Source organism: Sciurus carolinensis, chromosome 16, assembly GCF_902686445.1.
Source record: "Sciurus carolinensis chromosome 16, mSciCar1.2, whole genome shotgun sequence".
NCBI classification, from domain to species: domain Eukaryota; kingdom Metazoa; phylum Chordata; class Mammalia; order Rodentia; family Sciuridae; genus Sciurus; species Sciurus carolinensis.
In genome coordinates this window covers 16,148,274-16,174,648 of record NC_062228.1, presented here as the reverse complement: position 1 = coordinate 16,174,648, position 26,375 = coordinate 16,148,274, and the positions used below count along the sequence as shown (strand labels likewise).

Below are 26,375 nucleotides of genomic sequence, written 5' to 3'. Positions count from 1 at the left end.
TCAGTATTAGAGAGGTCATCCTTGTCCCTGAAACACAGAGTAGCAAGATCAGTTGCTCTGTGTTTCCTTTAGTTTGGAAATTCATTTCCCATCCAGAGCTTATCTGATGCTCACAACCACCTTGTGGAATGGAGAGGCAAATTATCGTTGCCCGCCTTTGGTGGGATTTGGCTCCAAGTCACCTGAGTCTTAGCCATGCATGGTGACGCATGCTTATAATTCTAGTAACTCAGAGGTTGATGCAGCAAGATCTCAAGGCCAGACTCAGCAAGTTAGTGAAAGCTGGGGGTGTAGTTCAGTGGCAGAGCATCCCTGGGTTCAATCCATAGTACCAAAAAAAAAAAAAAAAAAAAAAAAAAACCATAATTTCATCTCCACTCTTACCCCAGGATTACCACTGACAGATTGGGGACATGATCCCTCCAGATCTTTATTAGTTACCATATTTTGCCACTATAAATAATGACATTTCTATTTATATGTGTGAATATATGTATATATATATCTTAGTCATCTAAGAAATACATCTCTGTGCTTACAGATCCCTTTTACAGTGGTGGCATGTCTTCCATTGTTTGGGTGAACTGCAACTTGCTTAAGTATTTATGGATGGTCAGTTGTTTCTAATTTTCAATGATTCTCCAACATAATTTTTCATAGGTAAGTGTTTCTATACGATAAGTCTTAGGAAGTTGGAATGCTGGATCAAAGAGGTCTGAACACTTTAAATGTTATACCAAAACATCCTCCCATGGGCTGGGGAGATAGCTCAGCTGGTAGAGTGCTTGCCTCACAAGCACAAGGCCCTGAGTTCGATCCCCAGTACAGCCAAAAAAAAAAAAAAAAAATCCACCCAAATGTCTATGCTGATCTACATTTCCCCCCAGCCTCAGCTGACATTACTTTAATACCCACAAAATGTACTGGGGATGTAGCTCAGTGGTAGAGCGCCTGCCTTGTATGTATGAGACCCTGGGTTCAAACCCCAGTCGGGCAAACACACACTCCAAACAAAGCACAGACACATTCTCCAAATAACTCAGAATTAGGAAATTTCCAGAAACTGGGGTATTCTGTGTACCAAAACCACCAGCATGGGCACACTAGCATGTTTTGCAAGTACAGTTATCAGCAGCACCATGTCCCAGCTTTGGTTTATAAAGTACTCACCCAGGGAGAAATCCTAAAACTCCATAGGTCTATAAAAAGGAGTTTTTGCCAGAACTGATACTCTGCTGTTAGTGTGTAGGAAATGCCTTCTGATGGGGTCTGGAGTGTCCCCAGCAGAGTGACCATATTTCCTAAATTTTCAAGGACATATGTTCTGATGGTCCCTCAAAGTATCGGATTCATCCCTTAAACTCCAGGAAGAACAGTGGTTGTGGTTCCTCATCATTGTACGTAGTAATCCTGATTGCAGTTTCTCCTGTAGAGAACTTGACACGTATTAACTTTCTTAATCCTCATGCATGGGCCTGCAAGATGGGTATTATCTGTTTCACAGATGGGAAAACTGAGGCACACAAGACTCTAATTACTTGCCCTGGATTACATAGCTAGTAAGAAGTAGCCAAACCAGTACTTGGACCCAAGCAGTCTGACTCCAAAAGCTGTGCTTTTCACCACTAGGCTTTGCTACTACCCAAATCTGTTTCCAAATTGCAAACATCTGTTCTTAGTGGAAGTAGAATAAAGAAAGCAGTAATCTGCTTGTTTACATGGACCACCTATGTCAAGGTAAGTTCACCCCCAATTCCCTCAAAATAGTTTTATTACATCAGACACTGGCACTTGTTATACATTTTGTGTCTGACCTTGTACATTTCCCAGAAGCCAGAGACCAGGGTTATCAAAGTTCTCCTGCTCACCTGCTCCTCTACTTTGGTGACTTTTTTCTTCTTCCATGGGGTCATCAAGGTAATAGAGATCTAAAACTGACTTCCTGAGAACAGGGGTGGCAGAGAGCCATGTCCCAAGTGTGTTACTTAGAGAATGTTGCAAGTCTACCCATGAACCTCCAACCAAAGCCCAGAAACGTCCTTTCTGAAGGTGGTTGTTTTAGCCCTTTCATCTCCTGTAAGCAGGGCTTTAGTTCTCAGATTTCATTTTCAGAATTACAATGGATTATTTTTCTTTACTTTTTCCTTCTCTTTTTTTTTCTTTTGGTGCTGAGCATCCAACCCAGGGCCTTGCCTGTGCGAGACAAGCCCTCCACTACTGAATTAAATTCCCACCCTCATAACACATCATTTTTAACCGTTATTCCTTGGAAGAGGCTCAAATCATATATGTTAATAGCTCCGTTCCCGTACCATTCCTTTAGAGAGAAAAAGTAGGCTAGATGAATGACCCTCCTTTTGGAAAAGGGAAAAGTAAGATCCAGAGAGGTAAATTCTTGCCAATAGAAAGCAAGCAAGCAAAGAGGTGAGGCATGAGTTCAGCGGAGCAGAGAAACTTCTTCCTTCATTCCCTAGGCCATAATATGAACCAGCGAGCTGGGTCTGAGCTGCTGTGGGACTGATGGAGGTATTTCAAGAGAGGGAGGTTTGCAAAGCGGCCGGGAAGCATGGGAGCACTTCTCCACGGAGACTAGGAAAGCTGCGGGGCCTCTAAGGGGTTTATTAAATGAGGTAAGACGTCATCTTCACCGCCTGCCTTAAGAGCTGGAGCCAGCTTGGAACAGTGCCTGGGTGGGGCTTTCCTAATGTGCAGCTCTAGACATCACAGCACAGGTAGCACCTGGTGCTGGGGAGCACAAAGCTGCTCTTACTTCCGCAGTCTCCAGAACAAACCTCCCGCCCCAGCCTTTATTGGACCACACACCACTTTCAAAACTTCAAAATGCATGGCGACTGTGTGAATCCTAGAGCAAGGCCAGACTGAAAGTAGACTTCTTCACTAGGAAGGGAATGGTGATGCTTTCAAGAGCTGGGGGCGGTGAACCCACAGAAGGGCGCTCTTCAGAGACTTAAAACAATGAGGCTCTAGGGGCAGCCATGAGGGTCAAAGGAGAGTCTTCCCAGGGAGTCTATTCCCAGAAAAAAGCTGCTCAGGTCCCCTATGAACCTCTAGAGACCACCCTTCCCCACTTTTTTGGTTGGGATGGTCACCAAAGTGTAGAAGTTTGTGATTTAGATGCAAAAGTTAATCCTAGGTGTTTTGGCAACTCTGTCCTCCCACTGGCAGGGCTGGCGGACCCCACCCCCACCCCCAGCCCCAGCCAGCCTGGTTCTCCTGGAATACAGCAGGCAGCACCTCTGCCAGTGAAAAGGTTGTTGAAATCCCATTCCAGGTGCGTTGGAGAGACCTGGACACTGATCTCGCCCATCTGCTCCTGCTCTCCTATGTTTCTCCTTGGCTTTCCTTCCTAATTTCTAATTCAAATCCACATCCTTTCTCTTTTTACTTTCTTCCTTCCTGCTTGATAGTTCATTTGTTCAGTGTTAAATTCTTTTTATTTTTAGTCGTACGTAGGTTGACACAATACATTTATTTATTTTTATGTGGTGCTGAGAATTGAATCCAGTGCCTCACACATGAGGGGCGAGCGTTCTACCACTGAGCCACAAGCACAGCCCAGTGTTAAATTCTTAAGGTCAGTTAGTTCAAACAGGTGCCTACACTTGGGGCAGCAGTGCCAGAGAAAAATAGGTAGACACTCTTTTTCCACGCTCTAGGGCTTACCCACCTGACTAGCTGGCTCTCTGTTGGCCTCTCCCTGCCAGAAATGCACTTGCAAATCTCAGCTGAGGAGAACCCTGGGAATGTGTTCTTAACCCTGGATGCATAATAGAATCACCTGGGAAATGTAAAATATTCAAGCCTGGGGCCCACCCCCAGCAATTCCAAGCAAATCAACCTGAGAAGGCATTTGGTGTTTTTGAAAAAGCTCCCCATATTTTAAAAGTCTAATGTGCAACCATTAGTCAGACTGAGAATCACTGCATTGACTTGTGTGTGTTATTCTCGCTCCTCCAAATCTGCTACAAGTAGAATATATGTTGGTGGGGGGAACCTCCTCACACAGCCACTGATGGGTGTCTGTCCCTATCCTTAGTTCTTCTGTACATGTTTTTATGAGTCCGGGGCTTTAGTTCAGCAGTAGGAGCGCTTTCCTAGCATGTTCCATGCCCAGGTCCAGTCCTCAGCACTGAAAAAAAATGTTTTTAAAAAGGGTTCAGCATTGTGATGAATGATGTCTTTAATCAAGAAAGAAGACAGAACTGGGCGTGGTGGCACAAGCCTGTAATCCCATCAGTTTGGGAGATTGAGGCAGGAGGATCACAGGTTCAAAGTCAGCCTCAGGAATTTAGCGAGGTCCTAAACAACTCAGCAAGATCCTGTCTCAAAATATTACAAAGGGCTGGGGATGTGGCTCAGTGCTTGAGCACTCCTGGGTTCAATCCCCAGTACCAGAAAAACTCTTCTTTCTTTCTTTCTTTCTTTTTTAGTTTAACAAAAAGTGCTGAAGGTTGGGGATATGGCTCAGTTAAGTTGTTAAGTGCCCCTTGATTCAATCCTTAGAACCAAAAAAATAGGAAGAAAACAGAAAGCAAAAGTACCAGCGCACTTAGAAACTGTGGTTGACATGAGCTGGTGCAGTGGGGCAGGGCCTGCAATCCCAGCAATTTAGGAGTCTGAGGCAGGAGGATTATGAGTTCAAGGCCAACCTCAGCAATTTAGCAAGGCCCTAAGCAACTTAGCAAGACCCTCTGTCAAAAAATACAAAGGGCTGAAGGGCTAGGGATGTAGTAGCTCAGTTGTTAAGTATCCGTTGGTTCAATTCCTGGAACCAAAAAAGAAAAAAAGAGAAGACAGAGAGCAAAAGTACCAGCACATTTAAGAACTGTGGATGGGGCCAGGCAGGGTGGTGCATGCCTGTAATCCCAGTGACTTGGGGAGCTGAGGCAGGAGGATCACAAATTCAAAGCCAACCTTAGCAATTTAGGAGGCCCTGTCCCCAGATAAAAAGTAAAAAGGGCTGGGGATGTGGCTCAGTGGTTAAGCACCCCTGGGTTCAATCCCCAGTACCTGGAAAAAAAAAAAAAAAAAAAAAAAAAAAGGACCGTGGTTGATATGAGCTGGGGTAGTGGTGCAGGCCTATAATCCCAGTGACTTGTGTTGCTGAAACAGGAGGATCAAAAGTTCAAAGCCAGTCTCTGCAACTTAGCAAGCATCTCAAAATAAAAAATAAAAAGGACTGGGGATGTAGCTCAATGTTAAAGTGCACCTGGGTTCATTCTCTAGTATCAGATAAAAAAATTGTGGTTGATGACAGGAGGCAAATGACATCAGAACATTAAGAGATTTGTTCCCCTTCTACAGATCTGGCAGCTTGAGCTGTAGATTAGAATTGAGTTCCTCCAAGGTTTGGGGAAATGCGTGTGCACTTGGGTAACTGAGCGTGCATGTGTGCACTTGTCACAGTGAGTTATGTGCTTGTGTGGGTGTGGACAGGCACGTGGGTACTTGCATGGGGTAGATTTACAACACCAGAGGAAAAGGCTCTCTGGGACTTCCTTGGGCGGGAGGACACTACCACTGACATCATCATTCTTGGAAATGCTTTCTTTAGGGAAATCATCCTTTTAGGGAATTCCTCAATCCCCTGTTTAGCATGCCCCTCCTCCCTGACCAAGGATCACGGTGGTCCTGAATGAGGAGGGCAGTGGGAACTGTAAGCCGAGTGCCTTTTTATGATCCACTTGAAGGTGCTGGAAGAACTGGCAGAGCTCTGGGGGCTCTTCCTCCCCTGCTAAAGTCTCTCAACGGGCCAGCGTGGGGAATGTCAAGGAAGACAACCACCAACCTCATATCCTGACCCTCCCAACTGCATTCACTGCTTTTGTCACAGATTGAGGTTGCCAAACCTTTTTCACACAAACCCATGTGTCATGTAAGCTGCACCCCACCAGCCCCAGCTCAGAAGGAAATTCTGTAAACTCTGAATTTGGATCATTTAAAATAACCTTATAACAAAATTAATAAAATAGATAATTCAGAGAATACAAGAAAAAGGTAAAGTGAAAAAACCTATTGTTCAGCCACCAGATCTTAATATAATATCAAACCTAATAATATGCCGGATGTGGTGCTCACCTGTAATCCCAGTGACTTCGGAGGCTGAGGCAAGAAGGAAGGTCACAAGTTCGAGATCAGCCTTACAACTGAGTGAGGCCCTGTCACAAAATAAAAAATAAAAAGGACTGGGGATGTAGCTAAGTGGTAAAGCACCCCTGGGTTCAATTCCCCATACCAAAAACAAAACAAAACAAAACAAAAAAAAAAACAAACAAACTAATAAAACAGTATTAAGCCTGATCTTGTGTGTGTGTGTGCATGTGTGTGTGTGTTTGGCATTGAGATTGAACCTAGGACCTTGAACATTCTAGGCAAGTGCCCTACCACCTAGCTATATTCCAGCCTTTTTTTTTTTTTTTTTTTTAACTTTATTTGGAGACAGGGTATTCATAAATTACTAAGACAAGGCTTGAATTTGCAATCCTCCTCCTTCAGCCTCTGGAGTTGCTGAGATTACAGATATGCACCACTGTACAGGCCTAACCCTGATCTTAATATCAGGTCTGATTTTAATATTTGGGGAGAACTTCTCTCCTGCCTTTTAATTCATGAGTTGTTTTTGTTTTCAATACTGAGGATCAAAACCACATGCCCACTAGGTAAGTACTCCACCACTGAGCTCTACCTTCAGTTCTAATTCACAGAATTTAAAAAAAAAACAACAGAAGTGTTATACAACTATTCATAAAAAACAATTTTGTTCATTCATATACAACAATTTTATATCTTTAACAGTGCTTCATAGCGTTTTGGTATATTCTTCTATCTTCTTCATGAACATAATTTTTAGTAACTCCAAAACATTTCACCAGGAAGGTAGATTATGGTCGACAATTGCCTTTTGGATTTTTTTCCCACATTCACCTAGGGAAGAAGGGAAGGGAAAGATGGCTGAGGAGAGTTTTTCCTGTTTAAAATTCCAAGAAAAGCATCCTAGGTCTGTTTTGTTTGTTTGTTTGTTTGTTGGGGGGATTGAACCCAGGGACATTTTGTCATTGAACCCTACATCCCCAGCCGTTTTATTTTTTTATTTTGAGACAGGTCTCACTAAGTTACTTAGGGCCTTGCTAAATTGCTGAGGCTGTGATCCTCCTACCTCTCAGCCTCCAGAATTTGTTGGGATTACAAGGGTGCACCACCGTGCCCAGCCTCAGGTCTGGTTTGATATTTGGTTATCAGTCTGGTGTGCCTTCTAGTCCTGACCTCCAAGGTTGCATCAAAGAGCCCGACTCCTTAGCAGGGACTGGCCACTGTGCCTCCAGCAGAGCAAAGTCCCCTTGATTTGAAATGATAAGGATTTTCTCATCAAAGGACAGAGGAGCTGAAGTTAAAATCTAACCACTGTAACTGCAGCACAGATAAGTCCTCAAGTCTGCTTCTTTAAACAGAGCACCTAGAAACAGGTACCGATTGCAGAGTACTTGTCAGTAAGAGGGGAAAGTAATGAAAGCAAAACTTTGTTCCGCAGAGCTGCTCTGCTGTAGTCAGGGCACACTCCGCTTTGAATTATGTATTAGCAACTATTGCAAAGAAAACCCTATTTAGTCAGTGGAGGGAACCTAAACTTTACTATATGGAAGCCATGTTCTGTATGTGGGATTTGTGTGTGTGTGTGTGTGTGTGTGTGTGTGTGTATGTTGAGTCAGGCTCTCCCTCTATTGTCCAGGCGGGCTCTGAACTCCTGGGTTCCTGCCTTAGCCTACCTACTGACTCATGTTACTGTACCCAGCTTTGGAAGCCATTTTAAATCCATCTTTATTACCTTCAAAAGGTTTTTATGGTGGTCGGCCCAGGGTAGGGTAACAGGATGAAACCTAGAGGGACTGAGGAAATCTGGGGAGCTTGGCTGCTAGCCCTCATTCGGTTTTGCTTTGCTAGAAATGGTGGGCTGAATGCCAGGGAGGAGCACCGAAGCTTGAGGTCAGAAGGCAAGGGGAGCCCGGGAACTACAATCCCTCTTCCCTGATCCTCCCTCCCGCAAGTCACTCACTAGGAGGCCAGCAGAGTGGAACAGAAGGCTTGAGGGAGTACCTGGTTCCTGGCAAGGTTACAAGCTCCAAGCACCTGTGACACAGAGATGGAATGGCAGACTCCTAGTGCAAGAGATTTGAGCGTTTTGTGAGTTTGAATTTGAAAATTAGTTGAAAGGTGAAATTTTTTGTTTGTAGAACTGTCAGCTTCAGTTATCTCAAACCCTCTACAGCTTTGAGAATGCCCTTAACAGCTCCCCAGATTTTTACAGAACTCTGCCCAGCCCATTGCAGCTTGCAGATTTTTCTTTCCTGAAATTCTCAACCTCTTCCAGTTGAATCCTTTTACCATATTTAAACTTTGTGTAGTGATTTAGTTTTTCAACTCTATTTGTCTTCAAGATGGATAACATTTTAGGTGGCAGGAACTAGCCCAAGCACTCTGGGTACCAGAACACCCTTCTCTGCTCAGAGCAGGCCTTCAGCAATTGTTAAACGAAGATGCAAGCACAGTACGAATCTTCTAGAGTCAAGTAAGGAGGCTTGGCCTCTGAATCAGTGTAAAAGTCAATTTGGCAACATCTGAATTCATATTTGTAAGTGATTGGGTATGGAATTAGCATTATTTCTAAATCTTCAGTGGTAAAAAGAGATAAACTCGAGCTTTATTGTGTCACCCCTTAAAGACTCCCACACCCACCTCTCTGGGAAGGAAAGAATGCAAATAGGGCACCTCAAACTGGGTGCTAATTGCAGGCAAATCCTCCCTGGCATAGATCCACCATAAAGGTAAAGACTCTCTTATCTGCTTGATAACACCAGGCAGATCAGGGGAAGCCATTTAGGAGCAAAGCCTCTTGGTCTGGGCAGAGGGTTGACTGTTCTTGTGATGTTATTTCCAGCTGCTATTCATTTCAGAGGTATTAACTGACCAGTGATGTTGTGCTGAACCAGCCCCACTCTGGAGTCAACCAAGAGAGACACACAAGGCACTTGTGGGTCATAGTTGGAGCCTTAGAAACTAATCAGACATGAGAAAGTCCTAGACCAGCCCCAGGGAAAGGAACATGCACCCAGAGAAATCATGTTGCTGTCTTGCTGAGACCAGAAAGGATCTTTCAAAACCGGTTTCTCCATTCGCTAACCAACAGGTCACTTACAAGAAGCCAGTTGGCTGGCTGTGACTCAGACACATTTTACCTGGCCTGCAGAGTACTTTTTTCAACATTTGAATTAAAAAGTATATTTCACATAAAAGTCTGGATTTCTAGCTTCTCCTGACAACAGAGCTCTTGGAGATTCTGGGCTCTTCCTCTGCAGGGAGATGATCCTATACATGGGGCATTCGTTCCTCAAAGGCCCATGCATCCATTTTCACAAGCCCCTGCTTGCTTCCCCTGATCTAGACTATTATAGGTTGCAACTTTGGGGATGGGGAAAGAGGTGGATCCTCAGGTCTCTGGCATCTCCAGGCTATGTGATGCCTCTCAATTGGAGCAGGTAACCCAGGGATCCAGGGGATTGTAATGCAATAGAGACAAGATACTTTTCATTTATTGAAACACTGATTCCTGGACTTCTATCACTGAGTACTCTAGAGGGATGAGCACGGGCACAGCCTCTTTATTTGAGATTAACGGGAGCTTACTAAACACTTTCTCTCAACCAGTGTCTTCAAACCTTCTAACAATCCTCATGACAACTTCGTTTTGGGATGGAGACACTGAGGCTTATTGCCACACAACTAATAGCAGAACCAGATGGCTGACTCCCAAGCTCTCCTCTTCCCCATGCTACCGTTTCTCTCTGCATCTTGGTGTTGCTAGCTTTAGGAGGGTCCCCCGGGTTAGCTGAAGTACAGAACCCATTCCGATTGTGGATTCAATACTAGGTGTTTTTTTTTGTTTTTGGTTTTTTTTTTTTTTTGTGGTGCTGGGGATTGAACCCAGGGCCTTGTGCTTGCAAGGCAACCACTCTACCAACTAAGCTATCTCCCCAGCCCTCAATACTAGTTTTTAAAATTTTTGTTTTAATTAGTTATACATGATGGTAGAATGCACCATGACACATCATACATAATGAAGCATAATTTCTCATTTTTCTGGTTGTACATGATGAAGAATCCCACCAGTCTTGTGGTCATATATGTACATAGGGTAGTGTTTTTTGTTTGTTTGTTTGTTTTAGTGTACCTGCTTAACCCATAAATAACTTTTTAGTTATTTCCCAAGCAGTGTGAAATGGTTTTGATTTTTGTGCTGCAGAATGGGAGCCAGGCGAGTGCCTGGAGGCTTTGCCTCTGATGCTCAGCTCTGTAGCCCAAAGTGAGGGTGGACAGGTAAGTCCCTGCGCCCCAAGACTTCTGGGAGGAGCAACTTATAAACTGCAGCTCATGTGCCTATAAAGTTGCAGTTTGGAAAGGGATGGAAGTTACCGCGGGTGTGTTTGGAGGACATGCAAATTCATTGTTTACTAGTTTTTATTTCTCTTAAAAGCTTTTCTGAGATGTAAAAGCTCAGGGTCATCAACTGGTTCTAAAACTTTCTTCAGTTAATGCCCTCCTCTCTCCTACCCGCTCCCTTTCATCTCAGTCAAGTCTAGCCCCAGCTTGGAAACTACTAGCATTGAGGTCAGTTGGGAATTTAGGAGGTCATGGATATCTGAAATAAAGGTGTAAAAAAGGGGAGGAGGAAATGTTTTGGCTTTAGGATACCGGAACCTGCAAGCTTCCTGCTAAACCATTTGCAGCATTTGCAGACAGCATTAATGTCATCAGTGCCCCACTGCGGGATTCAAAGCTAAGCTGGTCACAATTGTTAACGCCTTCTTTGACCAGCCTTTTTATATTTGATAACTATTCTCTTCCATCAGGAAGGTTCTGCTGCTTTGATTTTAGGGAGTCTTCTATACAACGAACAGCCCCTTGGCGTGCAAAAGTCGGGGGAGCGGGGAGATTTGTTCTGCTTGCCGGCTTTGCAGGGTGAGTAGGTTTTCAAGGCTTAGAAAGAGGGGCTTGGAAGCGGAGACGGAGAGTAAGGAGAGTAAGTAGGTCCCTATGGGTTATCTCGAAAGTTAGCGAAGCTTCAGGTTCAAAATTGGGCACAATGACCGCCTCCCCTGGGCAGCTGGCCCGGAGACCAGCGCGGAGTAGCTCTGCCTCGGGCCACATTGGGGAAACCCACGAGGGCGCAGAGGCTGTGCGTAGCTGCGCGCTAGAGGACCTCTGTCCACGCGGGACCCCCACAAGCCGCCAAACACCGGCCTGTGGAGTTCCCTTCCACCCAGCCAGGAACGGGGTGCCCTCGGGGAGCCCTCCCACTCTTGCCAACTTTCCCGGCCCCAGGGCTGGAGGAGGGCGCCTCTCCCGGCGAGGACGCGCTCGGTACTTAAGGCGGCTCTGCAGGGCCGGCACTCGTCAGTCGGAGCGCGCGGCGGCGGCAGCGGCGCACCGTGGAGGGAGGCGCGGCGGCGATAGGAGCCAGAGGAGGGGCATGGAGCCGCCGCGGGCCTGCTGAGCACCAGAGCGCGGGCGGCCGGCGGCACGGTGAGCGCGGGCCGGCCACCTCGGAGGGCGGGCCGCGCGGGGCTGCGCTGAGGGCCCTGTGCGCCGGGCTTAGGGGATCTCTTCTGCCGGAGCCCTAGGGCACCGTGTCCAGTGCCGGGTGGCCGGCTGGAGCCGTGGCAGCTCCAGGCTTCTCGGCGGCGGTTCCTGCAGCCCCTTCCCCATTGACCCCTCCTCCCTTTCTTCCTCCAGCTTCTCCTCCTCCAGCCTCTCCTCCCTTCTTCCCTTGCGGCTACTGTTTTGTGAATGAATTAGCAGGCGGACGACCGTGCGGGACACGAGGCTGGTTGGAGCACCCCTCCCCCCATCCACGCCAGCCCGGGTCTTCACACCTGTGGGGACACCAAGACTCCCGGAGCCCTGGTTCCTGCGGGTCTGCCTGGCCAGGGCTGCACGTCCGCCGGACTGAGCTGCCTTTCCTTTGCCGGCTCAGAGGAGCCCGAGGGCGCCCAGGCGCAAGGCAAGGAGCCCCCACCGCGCGCATAAGTTTCCATCCCGCTGCACGAGGGCCCCGCAGCAGGGCGCACCTGTCAGCGGGAGAGACGCTGCAGACCAGGCAGTCCCTCAAAGTTTGGGGGCGGGGGGCGGTAGACAGGGAAGCGTGCGTCTTTGGCTGGAGGGTTTTCCTTCTGTAGTCGGTGGGACAGGTTTTGGGGAAATCCCCAACCTCATGACCTTGAACCCGAGTGCTCGTTAGCCACCGGCTAACCGTGAACCCCTCCTAAACGAAGGGTATGGGGGTGGGGTGGGGGGAGGCGATCCAGGCTGTAGGATCACCCAGCCTCCGCCGACTTGGGGGTGACAGCCCGGGCAGGGGACCTAAACCAGAGACCGCACCAGCGCCTGACTGGACATGGGGTATCCGGCAGCAGGACCTTCTTGGGTCCTCTGAGAGGACAGTACAGAGGTAGTGCCTCTAATTCCTGTGGGGGAGGGGTCCCGCCCGGGGAAAGAAGGGACTGGCGACACCGGGGATGCAGCCTTTGTCTGCAGACACACTTTTGCCAAGGTAGCTGGGACCCGGGAAGATGAACAGGGTCTGGTCCGATTGTGATTCCTTGGGTTTCCCGTTCCTTCCCGGCTGGGTCGTGGGAAACGGGCACGTGGGTGTGGCCCGCACCGCCTTCTCCAGTAGGCGAAGCCCAAGCCGGGTGAGAAGCTTGGCGAGTGCCTTCGCGACCGCATTGACCTGGTGGGCACAGCCATCGTCACTGCGCCGAGGCGGGGCGCCAGGGCCTTGCAGGTTGCTGGGTTGGGCCCGGCACCTCCTGCCCAGAGCTCAGACTGGCCGTGAGGCCCGCGGCGCCCCCTCATCTTGTAACCCCCAGAAGGGGACGCGGGGGGCGGGGGCGCTCCTGGGCGGTGGATGCAGGCCCAGGGGGTTCTGGGCCTCGGGCGCGTGCAGAGAGGGAGGATTGGGAGGGCTTGGAGTCCTGCAGAGGAAGCACACCGCCGGCCAGGCGGGGCAGAGAGCCCGGAGGCCGCGCTTCCCGGAGAGGCTAGTCTGCCAACAGCTTTCTGATCCAAGCTGCTGGAAGGCTGCTAGTGTCTGAGTCTCTGACTGATTTAGGCTGTGACTGCTTGTTCTTCACTCCTATGTGAGGTGTCCGCTGGCAGGAAGGTGATTTTGTGTTGGGGTGGGTGGCTGCATTTCAGGGAGTCCTAGAGTTGGAACAAGCTTGAAAGTGAGACATCATTGTCTGGAGTTCCAGGTGGAAACGGGGATTCTCCAGGAGGGCAGGTGGTAAGGAGAGGAAATGGGGAGAAGGCCTAGGTCGGAATGGAGGGCAGGGAGCAATCCTTGTCCGCCTGTCCGTCCCACCTCTTCTTCATGCTGCTGTCCCCCACTGGAACTCACAATCAGCCTTACTATTGGGCAGCCCTGTAGGGCTGACATGTTTCCATTTTCAGGGAAATTATTTACTACTTACCTGAGACCTATGAAGGAAGGAACCATTAGAACCCCCAATGTGTGTGGAGGTGGGGAGACCAAGTCTTAGAGAACCCAGGCAAGCTCAGGCAGCCAGGAGGTAGTGGAGCTCGTCTCAAACCAAGTTTCCACAGGGCAGATGCTGGGAGCCCTGATTTGGCTGTGAATAGAAACCGGGCCTCCTGGCATCATCTCCAGAAGTGGCCAGCCTAGGGACGAACAGGGAGATTCCACCAGGGCACTAGGACCAAGCGGATGGGGCTCTCCACGCAGCCACCTCTCTCAGGCTGCTGCAGTGGTGGCTGCGGTTCCCTCTGGTGCTTCCAGGAGGGCTGTCCACACCCCAGCTCTCATTTCCTCTTCTTTCCCTTGTTTGCTTTCCCCCTGGCTTTCCCTTTCTTTCCTGCCTCTCAAGTAAATGAGAAAAAGGTGAAGAGAGCAGAACCCTGGGAAGTTTCTCTTGCTGAATTTGCCATGAGAAAGGGAAGCCCTTTGCATCCTCCCCCCACTTTTATTTCCTGCTGTTTCCCCTCATCTTTTCCTTCCCCACTTTCTTCAAGGGCATTATGCTGTGCTTTATCAATGAACAGTCTCCTAGAATGGAGTCACTCACCCTCTCTAGGGGTCATGGCTCATAAGCCACTCTTCCACTCCTCTACCACATTGTCTGCAGAGCTGTTCCCTTATGCTCAGGAATGCCTCAGGCTCACCCCACTGAAGCTTACCTATTAAGACTTCTGGTCAGGCAGATCCCATTCTGCCATCTATGGGGTAGCACAAAACTCTGGCCTTTGGTTTGTCTGCTTTTTGGCGGGGGCCTGGGGGGGTACAAGGAATTGAAACCAGGGCACTTAACCACTGAGCCACATCCCAGAGCTTTTTTATATTTGATTTTGAGACAGGGTCTTGCTAAGTTGCTTAGGGCCTCACTGAGTTACTGAGTCTGGCTTTGAACTCGAGATCCTCCTGCCTCAGCCTCCCACCTCAGCCTCTCCAGCCACTGGGATTACAGGCGTACACCACCATGCCCAGCTGGTTTGTCTGCTTTCTTTACATTTGTTGCCCATTCACCCGCTGGATATCCTATGAGATTAGTACTGCAGCCCACATTTTACAGATGAAATAACAAAGGGGTCACACGGATAGCAGAACTGGAATTTGAACCTAGTATTCTGGCTTCTGAGTCACCAGTCTTAGCCATGCTCAGTAAGTGGTAATAATGGTTTTATTAGTGGGCCATTTCCCCTGTTTTGGGCCAGACTCCGAGAATGCCCACTCTCCCAATGTCTGGAAATACTGTGTCCTGCCTGACCTCACATCTCCCACCTTCTGCTAGATGCCGGTGCAGCTGACAACAGCCCTGCGTGTGGTGGGCACCAGCCTGTTTGCCCTGGCGGTGCTGGGTGGCATCCTGGCAGCCTATGTGACAGGCTACCAGTTCATCCACACAGAAAAGCACTACCTGTCCTTTGGCCTGTACGGCGCCATCCTGGGCCTGCACCTGCTCATCCAGAGTCTGTTTGCCTTCCTGGAGCACCGGCGCATGCGCAGGGCAGGGCGGCCAATAAAGTTGTCTTGCCAGCGGCAGCGTTCGGTGGCGCTGTGCATCGCGGCCTACCAGGAGGACCCTGACTACTTACGCAAGTGCCTGCGTTCAGCCCAGCGTATCGCCTTTCCTGACCTCAAGGTGGTCATGGTGGTGGATGGCAATCGCCAGGAGGATGCCTACATGCTGGACATCTTCCATGAGGTGCTGGGTGGCACTGAACAAGCTGGTTTCTTTGTATGGCGCAGCAACTTCCATGAGGCGGGTGAGGGTGAGACTGAGGCCAGCCTGCAGGAGGGCATGGAGCGAGTGCGGGCAGTGGTACGTTCCAGCACCTTCTCATGCATCATGCAGAAGTGGGGAGGCAAGCGAGAGGTCATGTACACAGCCTTTAAGGCCCTTGGCGACTCCGTGGACTATATCCAGGTAAGGGTGACTCCCTAAGAGGGTGTCGATGGGCACATATTGGGCCAATGGGGCATACTCTTTTCCAGGAGTTTTACATCCAGTTTAGGTCCCTTGTGTTGTGCACACCCGTCCTTTGCAATGAACGAAGCATAATGGTTCTGAAGCTGCCCTGGGGTCAGGCAGGGCTGGATTAGAAGCTCGGTCCTGCTTCTCTTTGAGTTGGTGTGCCAATAAGAGCAGAAAACTGTTAGAACAGCATTCACCTCGTTGTGGGCACTGCTGTGGGCACTTTGGACATATCAGCTATTTTTTTTTTAAACCTTTATTTTTTTTATATGGTGCTGAGGATTGAACCCAGTGCCTCACATGTGCTAGGCAAGTGCCCTACCACTGCTACCCTTATAGCAGCTATTTTAATCCTCATAATACTCCCAGGGGTTAGTATTATTAACTCTGTTCATGGAAGGTGAGACCGAAGTACAGAAAGTAACTTGACTAATGTCACACTCTAGTGAGGTGCAGAGCCAGGCAGCTGTCTCAGGTCTGCTCTTAGTCCTCAGCAATACTCCTTGGCCACTGGCAACATAGGGGTGAGAAGAGCAAAAGAAATCTGACTCCAAAGTACCCAAATGTTTGTTATAGGCCCAAAGTCCCACTCTTCCTACTGTCAAATTCATGTCTGTGAGGCAGGAGTGAAGGGACACAGGGTGTGAGTCATCTAACTGCTTCATTTCTCAGCAGCATTAACAGGGCTGGAACCCTGAGCAGACTCTACCCAGCTCTGGTCAAAGTGTGTGTGTCACTGACACTAGCCTGGAAATTTTATTAGGTTGACATGGTGCTATAGCTTCAATTTTCAAATAATACTACCTAGAGAAAACTGAGAAGATTAAAAATCACATATTCAGTCCCACACAGAAACTGAAATCCCATAACTCTAGGTTCTGGTCCAGAATTTTTCACAGCATCCACACTGCCTGTTCTGGTCTCTGCCCTTCTGTGCACCTGCTGTAGAGTTCTGCCCACAGCTTCATAAGTGCTTGAAAGAATAGTAGCTGTTCTGGCAGCCACCTGTGTGCTGTTCAGTCTCGCTGACAGCATGATGAAGCCTCTGGTATTATTTATATTTTCTATTTGTATACTTACCTAGAACTAGTGTGCACAATTTGCTTGGCACTATTTTTTTTTTTTTTTCCTTAAAGGTATGTCCTTGTGCGAGAGTCGATACCTTTGTCTTTTTCTGTCTTCCTAGGCCCAAGGACCTTCCCAGTCATGGAGGGAGGGATATGAGCCTAGAAGGCTGTTTGATTCTGTAGTGCACCTGGGGTTGGGCCTTTGTGAAAACTTCCTGGGAACTCAAAAGCTTATAATAAGCCCTGAGCCCTGATATATGCTCAAGCCAGTGACTTTGTCATCCACTCCCTTGAATCACAGGACCCCCAAAGCTGCTCTGCCACATGGCTCCCATTCCCAGTCATGTGCAGTCTGGTGGATCTGCAAACAGGCCCCCACCTGAGACATACCTTTTTCTTTATGGCCCTGGGACCACTGCCTAAGGCAGCCTTGGGCTAGAGCCAATGAAGCTTGATGGATTTCAGTCTGCCTTCCAACAGCCCTGCTGAGAGTGTGTGTCTTTCCCTCTGTGGGAGAGAACCTTGCCCCTGCCAGTGGGAAAGCCAGGCAGCTCAGGACTCTTCCTTCCCTGCTCAGCTAAAACCACCTCCCTGGCATGAAGGAGGCAGAGCAGCATGGAGAATGGGTTAGGGTGAGGACAGGAAGTGGCAGTGAGACCAGCAGCACTGGGTAGCTTGTTCTGTAGGCTGAGGAGGATTTGATTCTGGCCAAAGGCTAGCTGGGATCTTCTGGGTACCAGGATGTAAGGATGTGTCTGATAAGGAGGTGGGACGGAGCACATGTGAGGGACCCAGCCTGGCACTGATGGCTATGCCTGGTTCCTCCTCAGCTTTTTACCGTTCCTCACTTGTGGCCACCCTCTTCTGACACAGAGAAAACTGGGAAAGTTTGGGGTGTCAGAGGCAGCCATCTCCCTGAAGGCTGATGGGAAACTTTATTTAGTTTTTTGGTGCTGGGGACTGAACCCAGGACTTTATATATAAAGTAACTTTAATGAAAGGATTGTAGGCTGTGAACAGAGTTGTTTCACCTATGGATACTCTATTCTGAGAACTGTGATCATAGAGCTCAATTAGAAGTACATAAACCAGTTCCCCTGCTTAATGATTATATAGACTCTGTACTATCTCAGTGTCTTTTTAGAAGATATACAAGAAGTAAGTCATCAGGGTTAAGTGTTTGGAGCCCAGATTCAATTAATAATAGGACCACATTGGGCCATGAACCTTCTGAGAAACAGAGGACCAGGATCTGATTTGAGGCAGCTATTGCTGGCTTCCACAAGCTTTCAAAGAGTAAATCCCAGGCAAGAGCATTCTTTGGTCATACTGTCCCTTTTTTTTTTTTTTTTTTTTTTTTTTTGTGGTGCTGAGGTTGAACCCAGGTCCCTGTGCATGTAAGGCAAGCACTCTACCAACTAAGCTATATCCCCAACCCCTGTGTCCCAATCTTAAGCCTTGGTCAATGGAGTCTGTGCTAAGGGAGCACAGAATATATGGGGACTGTTTGTGGTTTCATGGAGGGACTTATGGATAGCTAGACAGATCCTCACCACGGGGGCTTTAGGTTGTTCAGGAACCCAGGGGCTGAAATGAAGACACCAGTAACAACTACCCTAGAGATCACTTTAGGGATTAGCCTGACAGGAGCTATTTCTCAGCTTTCTGAGGAATGTCTGCTGGCCCTGGTCTAGCCCACTGTCCTGTCTCTGATTTCGGTGGCTTATTCCCCATTTCTGCCCAAGGACCCCAAAGAAATATTTTGAGACCACTTCTGTGGATTATGGATCTGAAAGGGCAAAAACTTACCCAGTGCCAAGCTTTTTTCCCTTTCTAGGCCAGTCTACTGGGTTTCTCTCAGCTTAGAGGCTGTCAAGCCTGGTATATGAACTCACCTTTCCCTTATTTTCCTCTCTTCCCTTTTATCTGGTTTAGATCTTTCTGCTGGAAGTGAATCATGAGGGAGGGGGTCATATCCCTCAGGCAGTAAGCAGCCTTGTGGAGGGGGAGGGTATGTGTGCAGGCCTGAGGTCAAATGGGCTGTGTACTCCCTTGCAGGTTTGTGACTCTGATACTGTGCTGGACCCGGCCTGTACCATGGAGATGCTTCGAGTCCTAGAGGAGGATCCCCAAGTAGGGGGTGTTGGTGGAGATGTTCAAGTAAGAAGCAACCAGGGTTCCTGGGGGTAGGGATCCAGACTCTCCTAATCCAATAGGATATACCTGGGAAATGGGTATTTTGACTTGCTAGTTTTTGGGGGGAGGTTCCCCTCTGGCGGTCTTCACTAGTAACAAAGAGCTTACCTAACTTGTTACCCAATTCCTTTCCTGTTCTTTTTCAATGTGTGTGTTGGGGGTGGGTATTACCAAATAGTTATGGAGAGCCTACGCTGCAGGAAGGATTCTAAGGTCACAGATCCCAGAGAGCGTTTCCTTTTTGGGCTGGTAGTGTAGCAGACAGCTCCCAAGTTAGGGCCTCCAGAAGCCCTTGCTTTTAAGGAACTTGGGTTGAAGAGCTCTGGGTGATATGGTAAGCTTGAAAGGCTGATCATCTTCTAGAGGATACTGCAGGCAATGTATCATATCTTTCCAGAAGTTTTCCAACTGTAGAAGGAGCAGAACAGGTGGCTGGGGTGGGGTTTTGCTTCTTTCTCAAGTTCTTCTCTGCCACCATCTGTCCTTCTGAGACTGAAGGTGGCTTTGTTGGAAAAATCAATGCAGATGACACAGTGGGGAGGTGGAACTGGTGCTGGGGAGAGTCAGTGAGTATGGTTGAGTTTTCTGAGCCTTGGGTTTCTTAGGTCTGATGGGATTAGAACTGATGGCCAGGAATCTGAGCAATGGGCCACAGAACCCATGGTAGGGAGGCCTCATGATCTCTGGTGCCTGACTCCTCTAGGGCTCACGTCCTTAGATGAGGAGGCCCAGCATATTTGTTCCCTTACAGATCCTCAACAAATATGACTCGTGGATCTCCTTCCTAAGCAGCGTGCGGTACTGGATGGCCTTCAACGTGGAGCGGGCCTGCCAGTCCTACTTTGGCTGTGTGCAGTGTATCAGCGGGCCACTGGGCATGTACCGTAATAGCCTTCTCCAGCAATTCCTGGAGGACTGGTACCATCAGAAGTTCCTAGGCAGCAAGTGCAGCTTTGGGGATGATCGGCACCTTACCAACCGAGTCCTGAGTCTTGGTTACCGGACTAAGTATACAGCACGCTCCAAGTGCCTCACAGAGACCCCCACCAAGTACCTCCGGTGGCTCAACCAGCAGACCCGCTGGAGCAAGTCTTATTTTCGCGAGTGGCTCTACAACTCTCTGTGGTTCCATAAGCACCACCTCTGGATGACCTACGAATCAGTGGTCACAGGTTTCTTTCCCTTCTTCCTCATTGCTACAGTAATACAGCTTTTCTACCGTGGTCGCATCTGGAACATTCTTCTCTTCCTGCTGACAGTGCAGCTGGTGGGAATTATTAAGGCTACGTATGCCTGCTTCCTTCGGGGCAATGCGGAGATGATCTTCATGTCTCTCTACTCCCTTCTCTATATGTCCAGCCTCCTGCCAGCCAAAATCTTTGCCATTGCTACCATCAACAAGTCTGGCTGGGGCACTTCTGGCCGAAAAACCATTGTGGTGAACTTCATTGGTCTTATCCCTGTGTCCATCTGGGTAGCAGTTCTTCTTGGGGGGCTGGCCTACACAGCTTATTGCCAGGACCTGTTCAGTGAGACTGAGCTAGCCTTCCTTGTCTCTGGGGCCATCCTGTATGGCTGCTACTGGGTGGCCCTCCTAATGCTTTATCTGGCTATCATTGCCAGGCGATGTGGGAAGAAACCAGAGCAGTATAGCCTGGCTTTTGCTGAGGTGTGACATAGGCCCCCAGGTAGAGCGGGAAAAGTGCAATGGGTATGGGAGGGAAGGGGAATGAAAGAGAAAAGACGGGGTGGGAGGGAAGAGGGAGTGCTGTGTTTTAGTTTCTTAATGGTTTGAAAGACAAATCTGAAATGCAAAGAATGGTGACCATAATATAGCCTGGGCAGCTTTGCCCAGAGGAGGGTGACATCTGATTCTTCAGGTTCAGGGCAAAGGGGGCTTGTATATTTTCAGGCTGCCTGTCTGCTTCCTCTTGCACACAGATAATAGCCTCTGGGAATGATTCTATGTCCTGCCCCTGGGATCCAGAGGGAATTCAGAAGTGTGCTAAACCAAGTAGTAAGTTCTATTCAGTGGCAACTTATGATAGGTAAGTGAACAACAGCCTGTGGGAAGGGATCCTCCTAGTCTTTCTTAATATAACCAGAGTTGGTGGGAAGAATTTCCACTGAGATATCAGGGCCAGTTAGTGTCCCCTCCTTCCCCAACTCCCAACTAGTCATTAATGCAGTAAGAATGTGCCTGAGATTCAAGGCCCAGAAGCTTGATCTTTGGGTATCAGAAAACAGGGTCTGGGAATGGTGCTTCATGAGATTTAACCCACTCCTCATCTCCACATCCCATGGATGAGTCAAGCCAGCACTGAATTGCTTTTAAAAGTACATTATTAAAAAGGGAAGTTTGCTTGGAGAAACAAACAGATTGTGTTGGTGCTAAGGATCACGGGATTACATGGAAGCCTTGGGCTGAAGGCGTTCCACCTGGAAAACTGCTCAGACTTCTAGACAGACTTTAACCTTGCTGTGATCTCTGCTGGGCAGATAAAATGTTTTAGCCAACTACCAGGAAGATCAAACCCCTATGTGTTCAGAAAGGAAGTGAGGGGGGCTGAGGAGATAGCTCAGTTGGTAGAGTGCTTGTCTTGCAAGCACAAGGCCCTGGGTTCCATCCCCAGCACCACAAAAAAAAAAAGAAGAAAAAAAAAAAAAAAAAAAAAAGGAAGTGAGGTCTTGGGTATTTTAATCTGTACACTCCTGAATTCCTCTCAGATTTAGCTCTAAGGCTAGATGTTCCATCCTCCTTACTTCACTTTCTTCAAAGGCACATTTTTTTTTGAGGAATAAAATGATTTACCTCTTCTACCCTCAGTATCATGGGTAAGTTTCTTAAGGTGGCAACTAGAGCTCTTACAGGATGCCATGCAATAGCATGTCTGCTCTTTTCACATACTGGAAGAATACTGGAAGCCTCTGATCAAACTAGCTACCATCCTGGAACTGGACAGATTCCTCGACAGTCTCTGAGCATACATGACTTTCAAGTTACTGTTCTTGACAATCATCTCCAACAGAAAGCTATTCAGCGTTGCCAAAGTGAACCCTCAGATTCAAGCTGGTCATCTTTGAGACTGTTCATTTCCTTAGCAGCTTCTGCAGGGAAACCTTACAGCCAGGTTAAGGATAGTCACTACTGCATTTGCTTGCTTTGGAATAGAAACCAAACTAGGAGATGGAATTGGGTCCTACATATTAAGGTTCTAGGTTTCTCTCACACAACCCCAAGACTGTTTGATTTCCCTCTGCTTTTGTGGAGCCAGGGGAAGCCATTTTCTAGTGATTTGAAACCTGGGATTGACTAAGCCTTTGACTTAAGGGTTGTCCACTTGCTGTCTTTCTGAACACCCTTTTCCAGGGGAGCCAGATAACTCCTCAGCACCAGCACTAAAGTGGAGTAGTTGAGGGGGCAATCCTCTAGTGTACCCAGGTGCTTCCTACAAAGGAAAAAAGTGTGCTCTGAACCCCAGATGGGCAAACCCTGGTGCTTTCCTTCCGCTCCCATGAGCTCAAGAGATTTCCACGTGTAGCCAAGTTGCTACATCACACAGACCTCAAGTTTCTAATAAAACTGCTGGTTGATGTCAAGCCCAGCCATGATAACTGGGAAGCAGCAGGCATTTGCCAAAGGCAGTTGTTCCAGGCTCTTCCGTGTTCTGCTGGCCAAGAAGTAAACTATTTTGAGCATCACAATGGAGGAAATCCGGTCAACCCACTGCAGAGCTCAGACTTCACTAAGGGCTTGTTTTTCTTCAGTTTTTACTTGAAGGTTAATGCAGGATGATGGACTCTGGATGGAAGACTCCTGACTGTCCTACCATCAGCTCTGCCTTGCACTGTGGTCACCTTTCCTCAGACCAAAAGAAGGCAAGTATAGGTAGCGTGCTCACAACATTTGACCTCGACTGGTTTTTCTAAGTTATTTTGTACATTTTTCAGCAACAAAACCAAACTGGGTCTTCAGCTTTATCCCCATTTCTTGCAAGGGAAGAGTCTTTATATAACTGGACACATTTTGGTTTTTCCTCCTTGAGAATTGTAATCCTCTTTTGTATTATTTTCACAATAATTTGTAAACATATTTATTTTTACCTTTTTAAATAAGGGAACTTTAAAGTTGGGATGGGATTAGAAGGGAGGCAGCTTCACTTGGTGATGGTGTTCATGTTTCTACTCTTGCTGATGCTACTAAGCCTGATGTACAAAGCAAAGTCATGGTGCCCAGGGGGCATGTCGCTGGAGCTCTTCAGAAGCCATATCCTTGTCCACCTTCTTCATCCAGCACTCCCATCTTCATATGGCTTGAGCCCTTCCTGTGGAAATGGTGGGACAGGTGCCAGAAAGCCTCCCTGGGTGTGTTTCCAGTCCTTCTCATCCATGTACTCAATCTTCACATTGGGCTTGTAGCCATCCTCTTTCAAGTCCTGCATGAAGCCATGGTACTCCTCCCACCAATTTTCCTTATCACCTATGGCCATCTTGTCCCCAGTACAGTACACCTCAAGGACAGGGACTTGTTTAGGGGGCCTTTACCAGGGTCACCTTCTGCACTGTGGTCTATAGCAGTCTTTTATTCTGACACAGGAACAGGGCAGTGGTCAGCCCTTTGTTCACAAGAGTCCTGGCTCAGGATGGTGGTGGCTTCTTATCCAGACTGATTGCTCTAGCCAATGTTCACTTTTGTGTCTAATTCAGAGCCACCACTGCTTCTAGTCTTGTTCAGTCCTTGAGCTCCTTCTGATTGCCAGCCAGACAGTAGGTGGGGATCTCACCAAAGGTACGACAGAACTCCAAGGTGGTGCTGAACAGGATGGTCCTCTTCTGCTTGGGATCCACTTTATTTCTTCATGATCTCTACTATCTTCTCACCACTGTCTTTTGTTTTTTTGTTTTTTTTTTTTGGCAGGGCTGGGGATTGAACCCAGGGCCTTGTGCTTGCAAAGCAAGCACTCTACCAACTGAGCTATCTCCCCAGCCCCCCTCTCACCACTGTCTTGAGGCTGATATCCATTTCTCCATGTGGTAGTATCTAATGGAGGGGGCTGGGACACAGGCTGCTTATCCTCTGGGGACACCTGCTCTGCTCTGGGCACTCCCCTGCAGCCTAGAACACAAGTCCCTAGCATGAGTCTAGTCCCCCAAAAGATAGCAAGTCATTTGCCCAAATTACCACCTCCTTCTCCTTAGAGATTTACTTCATCCTGGCTCAGTCTTTTTAGGTGTGAAGTACTTGGAGGCAAGCCAGAGCCCTGCCAAGTCCAGATCTCTTCCAGCCAGTTCCCAAAGTTTGTTGAGCATACAAGCCCTGGTTCAAATGAGACTGTAACCACTCCTGCTCCAGCTACTACTGAACTTGGTCAGGACATAGCGAGGCTTTTGCTGTGCCAAGTCCATGCTCTCTTCTCTGTATGAGGCAGGCAATTAGACTGCTTCTTCCACAGTTCTATGTTCTATGCCTCCTGCTTATCCACCAGGTTCAAGTTCACCAGCATATCCTCCTCCTGTAGCACACCTCTGTCCTTGAGGTGAAGACTGTAGTCATCCCCTCTTGGAAGGAATCAATGGCATGCTCCACAGTGAGGCCCTGCAGGTCCCAGGCACTATATAGGTCTGGCCAACTCTGCCCAAACTCCTCCTCCACTAGAGTACTGACACCAAACTTGGACCATTTCCTTCAGCAGCTCAGTCCTGTTCTGTTAGATTCTTCTGCAGCTGTGACAGGCTGTGGTGTCAAGCCAGGGTTCATCCTCCCTAGTGTCTTATCTTCTTCAACTTTTGATTACCTGCTTTAGTGCTGGGGATTGAACCCAAGGGTACTCTACAACTCAGCTACATCCCCAGCCCTTTTTATTTTTAACTTTGTGACAGGGTATCACTAAGTTGCCTGGGCTGGTCTTGAACCTGCAATTCTCCTGCCTCAGTTTCCTTAGCAGCTGGGATTATAGGCATTTACCACCATACCCAGCTTAACCCAACTTTTGGTCCAACAGATGCTTCTCCTTGGCAACTACTTGCTTCTATAGCTCCTCTTGCTGTCACAAGGCCATGGGGTTGACATCAGTTGCCACAGGCTCCTTCATGCCCACCTCTTTCTTTTTTTTGGGGGGGGGGGTGCTGGGGATTGAACCCAGGGCTTTGTGCTTACAAGGCAAGCACTCTACCGACTGAGCTATCTCCCCAGCCCCCCACCTCTTTCTTGATGGCATTGATTCCCAAGGGTTTCAGTTCCAGTGTTACCCAAGTTTATTGGTCTTCTTGATGCTGACTGCTGAGGCACCTCCAGCACTAGTTTTGCAGCTGGCAGCAACCTTGTAGCTGTCATTGTGCTATTCCTGCTTCATACCCCTTTGGAGGGCTTGGCCTGGCTGCTGTTCCTCCGCTGGATGCTGCAGTGAGCCTGGCTCCTGCCCTGCACCGCCTGCTCCCACATTCAGCCCTCCCCCCACTGCTGCTAACACTTTGGTGCTGGGTGCCCATAGCCTCTGTGGTCCTTCTGCCTCTTTCACTCCTGGTGCTTCTTTGACAACCCCATGGTGCTGCATCAGCCTGGAGCCTGGCCTCCTCCAAAGCCTTGGATACAAAATGGGAACACTTCCAGGTCACATGACAGTTGCTGTCCTGTTTGTGGCTGGAAACCAAGAAGGGCTGCTTCTGTCATTTGCCTTGAAGTCTTTTTTTTAATTATTTTTTTTTTTTTTTAATTTTTCAGGTCAAAAATTTTATACTGCACTTATTTGTCAAAATAAAGATTCACATAATGCTGGTGTTAGCTTTCCATTTATGTGCTGAAATTCCTGACATAAATCAGCTTTAAGTTTCAGATGTTTCAGTCCATTGTCACTTGGCTCCATTGTTTCTGGGGATGTGGTAAGGCAGAATAACATGGTGGGGGTCATGTGGGGAGCGGGTAAAATTATTCACTTCATCACTGCTGTGAAACAAAGACATTCAGAGAAGAAGGGGTCTGGACAAAATACACCCTTCAAAGGGTTACCCACAGTGGCCTACTTCCTTCAACTAGGTCCCACCTCCTAAAGTTTCCACCACCTCAACAGCCTATTAAGCTGTGAATCTGTACTGGGCATGGTGGCATATGCCTTGTAATTCCAGTGACTCAGGAGGCTGAGGCAGGAGAACTGCAAGTTCAAAGCCAGCCTCAGCAATTTAGTGAGGCCCTAAACAACTAAGCACCCTGTCTCAAAAAAAAAGAGAAGTGGGGAGGGCAGGCAGGGATGTGCCCCTGAGTTCAATTCCATTAAAAAAAAAAAAAAAAAAAATGAATCTATCAGTAAACTAGTTCACTGATGAGGTTAGAGACTTCATGATTCAATCACTTTATACCACCAAACATTGCTGCCCTGGACAGCAAGCTTTCAACATAAGAGCTTTTGGGGGACATTTCACATCCAAACCACAATAGCAGGTCTCCTTCAGCTACTACTTCTTTGTACTTTTAAGAAATTTTAGGCCCTTTATTCCAGCTTCAAAAGGACTGGAAGTTGAAACAGTTTAATCAGTGGAACTCAAAAGTAGGTGA

General features: G+C 48.1%; 1 protein-coding gene, 1 non-coding gene and 1 pseudogene across 4 annotated transcripts; 1 reads left to right on the top strand and 2 right to left on the bottom strand.

Annotated features, from left to right (window-relative positions):
• Positions 1–2,571: 2,571 nt before the first annotated feature.
• On the top strand, positions 2,572–20,533 carry Has3 (hyaluronan synthase 3). 3 transcript variants are annotated; one of them, XM_047527808.1, is made up of 5 exons: positions 11,401–11,595; positions 11,806–12,073; positions 14,880–15,515; positions 18,689–18,790; positions 19,578–20,533. In XM_047527808.1, the coding sequence occupies exons 3-5, from the start codon at positions 14,880–14,882 to the stop codon at positions 20,499–20,501; spliced, it is 1,662 nt and encodes a 553-aa protein (XP_047383764.1). In that variant the 5' UTR covers positions 11,401–11,595; positions 11,806–12,073; the 3' UTR covers positions 20,502–20,533. The 3 variants fall into 3 exon arrangements, with proteins under 3 accessions (XP_047383766.1, XP_047383764.1, XP_047383765.1); XM_047527810.1 differs by lacking the exons at positions 11,401–11,595; positions 11,806–12,073 and adding an exon at positions 2,572–2,630; XM_047527809.1 differs by lacking the exon at positions 11,806–12,073.
• Positions 20,534–23,084: 2,551 nt separating this feature from the next.
• On the bottom strand, positions 23,085–25,160 carry LOC124966963 (U4/U6.U5 tri-snRNP-associated protein 1-like; annotated as a pseudogene).
• On the bottom strand, positions 23,739–23,815 carry Trnaa-ugc (transfer RNA alanine (anticodon UGC)). The gene has a single exon. It is a non-coding gene; the product is annotated as a tRNA-Ala (tRNA).
• Positions 25,161–26,375: the final 1,215 nt, after the last annotated feature.